Source organism: Myotis davidii, unplaced genomic scaffold (genome assembly GCF_000327345.1).
Source record: "Myotis davidii unplaced genomic scaffold, ASM32734v1 scaffold217, whole genome shotgun sequence".
Classification (NCBI taxonomy): Eukaryota; Metazoa; Chordata; class Mammalia; order Chiroptera; family Vespertilionidae; genus Myotis; species Myotis davidii.
In genome coordinates this window covers 10,288,370-10,295,566 of record NW_006290034.1, presented here as the reverse complement: position 1 = coordinate 10,295,566, position 7,197 = coordinate 10,288,370, and the positions used below count along the sequence as shown (strand labels likewise).

Sequence of the window (7,197 nt, the reverse complement as noted above, 5' to 3'; positions counted from 1 at the left end):
TCTTTCCACTTTCCCTGCAGCTTTACAGATGGCCTTGTGTTCTTTCATTTTTGCAGTTTCTTCTCGGTACAGTTCAACGGCCTCCATGATCCTCTCAGCCTACACAGACGCGGACAAAGGACAGAAGTCACCAGGACACACTCCTCCATCCCAGAACACTGCACCTGGAGGTCCCGATGGGAATCACCAAAGCACTTGGCCCAGTTTAATAAAGATGTGCCAACAGCGTGGCACACTGCATGCAAAGGCATCCTTGGTTCTTTTCTTTTTATTTCTAGGGAGGGACTAAGTGTCCTGACTTCCAGTAAGAATGGAGGTGGACACCTGGGTAGGGCAGCCCCAGGAACAGGTCTACTGAAGGTGCTACTTTCAGGAGACCAAGCTTTCCTTTCTAGAAGGCAAACAGGTGCAGCAACCCCTGTCCTTCTTACAAAGAAGGAAAATGGGTTTTGGCCTCCCTATAAATTTAATCAATCTTTTTTTTTTTTTTTTTTTTTGCCACAAAAGACTATTTGGTTGATAAAGACTTTTACTAAAGAGTCCAGATCCTATGAAAAAATGAGGTACTACATTCTATATCAACTTACTGCTTTGACTGTTTCAATAGTTTTCTTTCCAGTAAAGTAATTTTCTCCTTGAGTCTCCCCTGGAACCTGCCAGAAAACAGAGAGATCCTTGAATAATACTGTTGACAAGCATTAAAGAGCCAATGAGCCAGTAAGTTAACCTACTGTCCCTAAAAGCACAGGTACTATGGTTTCATAACAACACTGGTCATCAGCTGAGGACTGAAAAAGGGCCAGACACCATGTTGAGTATTTTACATGTATTATTATAAGAATATTTTTCTCTACAAATGTTTTAAAATAACACCCAACTTCTCAATTTTTCCTGATTTTAAATTTTGTTCTAGTGAAATTCTTCCCTGAAGTCTCCTAAAAAAAAAAAAAAAAAAAGCCAGAATACAGTTGACTGAAAGGACTATGCATAATCTGTCTCACCTCAGCTGGTGAGGACCTCGGCATCTGCCCCAGTTGTAAGTCCCTCAGAAACTCTTGAAATTAGGCTAAATTCCAGTAAGATAATTACAGGCACAATCCCAGGATCCCAAGTTTACTTACTGCTGGCTGGTCTTCTTTGGCCACACTCTCCTCATATTCTGCTTCCCTTTGCTGCCAAGAGAGAGACAGAAATTAATCGGAAGGAAGAAACATGGTCTCTATGCAAAGTGAAATGAGGAGGAGACAGCGAGGAGCTGCTGCTTTAAAGTCTAATCCCGGTGGCCTCGCCTCTGCCCGGCTGCTGAACGGTGGCAGTTGTCGTGGGAACTTGCACTGCCTGAGGGGTGCCTAAACCAGACAGAGAACTTGGGTGGGGATAGCGTGTCAGACACCCATCAGCGCATTTGTAACCAGGCCCAAGTCCTTACCATTTCCCTCTCCTCCTCAAGAATAAGAGGCTCCCTTGTTCTCTCCCAAAGTCTCAGAGATTTGTCATGGGACGATGACACGACATAGTCTCCATTGGGGCTTACAGCCAAGCACCATATCTCCTGGTGGTGCCCCTGGAGAGAGGAAAAACAAACCCCCAACCGGCAGTCAGAATGTTACTCACAGACAGCTACCTGCTCACATTAGGGCAGCCAGCACTCAGTCTTTGAAGTACTTCAGTCCCAAGCCAGGACGCAGGCGGATTACCTCCAGAGTCTGTATGTGCTCAAAGTTGTCCGCGTCCCATTGCTTGATCTTCCTGTCTTTCCCGGCGGTGAAGAAGAGGTGAGACTTGGGGACAAACTGTAGGTACATCACACTGAAAGGCGAGAAAAGTATTCAAATGTCATCCAAGTCCACATTATTAAGAGTCTTACATACATCAATAGCTTTTGAATAGTACTAGAGTGTCTTACTTATACTTTAGAATTTTAAATGTATGACGATCTGAGACACTAAACATAGACACATGCTCAAGGGAGATGGTACAGGTAACTGAAAGGAAGTCTCTGAAAAGACTGCGCCCACCTGTCGTCGTGTGCAAAGAGAGACTTGTGGCAGTCCCCGAAGTCCAAACCCCAGATTTTCACATTCCTGTCAGCAGAGCCGGTTGCTATCAGTGCTCCGTCCTATGAGGAAAGAGGAAACACATCGCTTCACTTGATTATCCGACTCTGAAAAGTAGAGAAGGACAAGCTACCAGAACACTTAACCCATTCTCCCCAAAACATGAAAATCAATGCCAAGAAAGCAACCCCATTTCTCTACCAAGAGCACCTAACTTTGCCTTTATCCGCAAACCTACTTAAAAGCTTGTCAAACAAAAGCTTCAATGTTTCTGCACGGAGGGCCGTGTTGTGCCTTGATGGAGATTGTCTATTGACCTGTTAAGTAGGTAGGAAAAAGAACCTCTAATCTGCTACAGAATTTGGGCGAAGAGAGGGAGAGAGAAGGAAAGAATGAGAGAAGAATCTACTAGAATGTTGGGACCTCACCTTTTGTCCCATGTTCCTTATCACATTTCTCTCTCCTCTTCCTATTTCAATGCCTAGCTCAAATGGCTGTTAACAAGAAAATCGGAAATCTTTTTCAGCACCAACTTGTTCTGTTAACTCGCTGATCACTCAAGCACAGGCCCACGCCTTTCATACCGACTGGATGTTGTTTTTAAGTATATATCGCCACCCCTAATCACAACTAGATATTGCAAAGATAAAAATTTGGTCAAGAGACTAAGTTTACAGAGTGGAAAATACCTGGATATCCACATAAGAAAGCTAAGGCCCATCTTCCTTACCTGCTTTCAAAGCAAAGGGGGTGCCTTTTTAAAGTCTTTCATATGTTAGGGTGCTCTATCAATTATAGTATTTTACACAAAATATTATTAGAGGAATCCACAATAGGGAGCTAGTTATGAGGATTTGTGAAAATGTTCTGAAAACATTAAGTATCATATATATATATAAAACATTAAGTATCATATAAAGTATGATTATAATATATATTATTTTGCTTTTGGGTCAGGGGGAGATATACAACAGAATGAAAAAATAAATATTGTAAAATGTCCTATCAAGCCAAGAACTAAGAAAATGTTTTAGAAAAATAACTTGTTACTGAGATACTATTTAAATTTTACTTACATAAGAGATGTCCATGCATATAACAGGCAGTTTGTGTCCATACAGTGAGAGAAAAAACTAAACATAAAAAAGAATATAAATAATTCATGTTTGTCTATAAAATACAGGCATAATTTATTACATTACTCTAAATTATAACTTCAAAACCCCTTGCTAGCACTGTCTGGGTCACTTTATGTGTTTATTCTCAAAAGCAAACCCCTGCTGGCAGCCGCACCCGTCTCGCTTCATACCCAGCATGCCCTTGCCAAGGACAGGGCAGCACAGTGGAGCGGGAGGCCTGGAAGCCTCCTGCCTCCCTTGCACACAGCAGAGACAGTCTCTGGATCGCTCAGCTGGAGAGACCCTGGGGCACTTCACACCATTTCCAGGTTCAACGCAGTCCCACCAACCCTGCGGGTAGGGCTCTGCGGGTAGGGCCCAGTAAACTGTATTGTTAAAGCAACACAAAGACCCTGATATAAAGCCAAGTGTGGAATCACTGCCCAGGACACCCAGCAACGCCCCTGAAACTACCGGCTAGGACAGGATTTTCTGAACATATGCAATATAACTTGCTTTAACAAAAGCTATAAACAGGAAGACTCTTCTAAAACTCTTGGCTTTCCTAGGGCACCTACAATGTTTGATCCACATACAAGTTTTTAGAAATACGCTCCTGCTGGGGACTCAACGCCACTTCTTTTTCTTTTTTAAAATGTATTTTTATTGATTTCAGAGAGGAAGGGAGGAGATAAACATCAATGATGAGAGAAAGTCATTGATTGGTTGCCTCCTGCACGCCTCCCATTGGGGCTCGAGCCTGAAACCCAGGTATGTGCCCTGACTGGGAATAGAACCATGACCTCCTGGTTCATAGGTCAACGCTCAACCACTGAGCCACAACTGGCCGGGCACAAGGCCACATTTTTTTAAATATACATATTATATTGATTTTTCAGAGAGAGGAAGAGAGAGGGATAGTTAGAAACATTGATGAGAGAGAAACATCGATCAGCTGCCTCCTGCACACCCTCTTACTAGGGATATGCCCGCAACCAAGGTACATGCCCTTGACCGGAATTGAACCTGGGACCCTTCAGTCTGCACAGGCTGATGCTCTATCCACCGAGCCAAACTGGTCAGGGCACAAGGCCACTTCTTTACGATCTCCACCCAGGCCAGTCAGAAAGGAAGAAAGGCATGACCACGGTACCTTTAAGGTGTCGACATAGAAAATCTTCACAGTGCAGTCCAGCAAAGACACAGCCAACAGGTTCTGATGGGGTGAGTACCTGACACTCAGAACTTCTTCATCCAGCTGCAGGGTTCGGGTTTGCTTCACAGAAAGCCTAGCATCACAGAAATCATCCAGAAAAAAACATTGAGTACCTTACAAAGGCAGACGAAAGTGCCAAAAAACTCTGGAGCTAAAGAGAAATACTCAAAAGTCCATTCAGTGAGTCCCCACTTTCAGTCCAAGAAATGGAGGAAAATAAAAAATGTCTACTCACCTCTTCTGGGTACTATTTTCATCTTTCACCAACTCAAAATCCCAGAACTTGACAGCCTTATCTGCACCACCTGTCACAAAGCCACGCTGAAAACCAAATGACATCCCAATTAGAATTTTAGCACAGAAACCTGGATAAGATACCAAAATAGTATAAAGACCATTTGTCTTCAATGGCATGAGATAAGAACTAAATGTGGTTTCTAACTCCTTTACTCTCTTTAGGGGCTGCTGCTTCAGACCGTATTTGAGAATTCCTAGTGACACAAATGACAGATGACAACTAGTGGAAAGTCCTAGTTATACTTCCGTTCGGCATCAGGAGGAAAGACGCAGTGAGCGTTGGGGGCTTGTACTCCACCTGAGAAGGCAACAGTCTAAGGAATCTGCTACTAAGTAGTAAAGCAGTTCCACAGATAAACAGACTGGATCACCTAAATAAGTTTGTTCACAGTATTCACCTAAGAGCATAAATGTATCCCTACAATATCTCTGCTTAAAATGTTAAAATCACTTCCCAATATCAAGACAATTAGCCTTGTCACATTGCAGAGCTGGTCTAGTGCCCAGAACACAAAGGTACAAACAATTTCAAGCATCTGGTCGGCCAATTCAGAGATCTGTAACAGGAAACAACTTTACAGACGATTACTGTTGCCATGGTGATAAAGACCACCTAGTTTACAAAGTCATCGCAAAAATAACAATCATCTGCATAATGGATGTGAAAATATTTTGGAAGAGATAGACGACGGCACAAATGCAAGATGGTTAACCATTTAAAATTTACATGCTGCTGCTGCCTTCTGACTCCAACAGCATTACCTACTCTAAAATCCAGATTCATGCCGAACCGGTTTGGCTCAGTGGATAGAGCATCGGCCTGTGAACTCAAGGGCCCCGGGTTCGATTCCGGTCAAGGGCATGTACCCTGGTTGCGGGCACATCCCCAGTGGGGGGCATGCAGGAGGCAGCTGATCGCTCTCTCTCATCAATGTTTCTAACTCTCTATCCCTCTTCTTTCTTCTCTGTAAATAATCAATAAAATATATTTAAAAAATAAATAAAAAAAATAAAATCCAGATTCAGTGTTTTCCAAAAATGCCTACATTCAATGAATGAAGGTTCACCACCACTCAGAATATGCAAATGAATGGGCCACAATCTCTTAAGGTATTTTAAAATAATACCTCACAATGTTCTGAGCCACTGCACCTCCTGGAGGGTGATGCCTCTGAAGGAAGCCCACCGTGAATGACTCGTAAGGGCCAACTTATCTGCTAAAGCACTAGACTCAGTCACAGATGAATGGACTACGGGGAGGAGAGCCTGCTCTGCCCTCTGCACTGCGCTGCCCAAGGAACTGTCTTCTTAAGAAGCATCATAAAGCACTGGCAGAAAACCAGGAAGGTAAGGAATGTGATGACATGTAACTGATGACTGAGAGCAGCTGAATAAGGACTCATTTCACAATGACAGGTAGAACATCACACAGGAAATCGAAAGATTAGATTAAACATGCTTTCTTTAAAGAAACCCTGAGAGAAATCTATTAGGCAGCAGTGAAACCTGGCGGAAGAGATGGGAGATGCAGCAGAGTCCTGACGTCCTGATGTGAACATCTGTACGTTACCTGGTCTGGAGAGAGAGACATGGACCACAGAGCCCCATCATGGGCATCCACGGTCTCCAGCAGCGTCCCCGAGGCCAAGTCATACAGCTGCAGGCGTCCTGTCTGTGGGCGACAGAACGAGCACAGCTGAGGAGCACACCCACTACTCCTCCCTGCGCGGGGCAGGAAAGACTTCACCACCAAGCAGCAACACTGCGGCTGCTTGGAAATGGGCTTCACGCCCATGCTTGTACTGCTACCCAAGTCAACGCAATGAAACCCCTGCTGACGTGCGGAGTTAACCCTGGCAGGGTGGCTATTCCTGTAGTACTCCTGCCATTTTCATTGGTTCCCATCTTCAAAAGATACACATCATGGCCACAGGCCAATCAGAATAACCCTAACAGCACATGGCAAACCTGGAATCAGTCCTGTAAGTGGACTAGGTCTGTGGTAACTGGCTTAACCAACCCTTCCCCATCTAGCCTTGGTTTCCTCTCTACCCTACACTGACAATCTACCTACCATGCTAGGATGAGCGATGAACCTAAAAACATCGTAGCAGCTTAGAAAACATCGGCCATGCTTGCTCAGGACCCTGTGTAAGCCACGGCCACAGTGCCAATAGGGACCACATACAGCGGCAAAATCTGCTCTGAGCTTCTGCATGCCCAGTGGGAAGAGCATGAGGTGGAGACTGGAGTCCCAGGGCTGCCTCTTTCCAACTCAGTGACTGTTGGTGAAGTCATCTTTATGGGCCCGTTTTTTAAATCTGTCAAAGCCCACCTTTCTACACTGTTGTGGGGATTCAGTGAGATAATGTACATTATCTGCCTAGCACAGAGGCTAGGCTAGGGGTTGTATTTTAGTCATACAGGTAGCCTTGAAAGCCATTTGCAAAATTGTCTCTCAACAGCAAATGGCAGATGAATATTTGTTAGAAGAATGAAAAATGAGGGA

At 44.1% G+C, this 7,197-nt stretch overlaps 1 protein-coding gene across 1 annotated transcript in view; it reads right to left on the bottom strand.

Moving 5' to 3' along the window:
- WDR3 (WD repeat domain 3) overlaps positions 1-7,197 on the bottom strand; it is a 30,002-nt gene that overhangs the window by 5,131 nt on the left and 17,674 nt on the right. Inside the window, exons 13-22 of the mRNA XM_006763060.2 lie at positions 6,259-6,360; positions 4,627-4,712; positions 4,329-4,464; positions 3,134-3,190; positions 2,019-2,119; positions 1,698-1,809; positions 1,430-1,564; positions 1,122-1,172; positions 588-653; positions 9-99 (exon numbers count right to left, since the gene is read on the bottom strand). Coding sequence (XP_006763123.1) covers positions 9-99; positions 588-653; positions 1,122-1,172; positions 1,430-1,564; positions 1,698-1,809; positions 2,019-2,119; positions 3,134-3,190; positions 4,329-4,464; positions 4,627-4,712; positions 6,259-6,360 — 937 coding nt within the window. The remainder of the gene's footprint in view (positions 1-8; positions 100-587; positions 654-1,121; positions 1,173-1,429; positions 1,565-1,697; positions 1,810-2,018; positions 2,120-3,133; positions 3,191-4,328; positions 4,465-4,626; positions 4,713-6,258; positions 6,361-7,197) is intronic.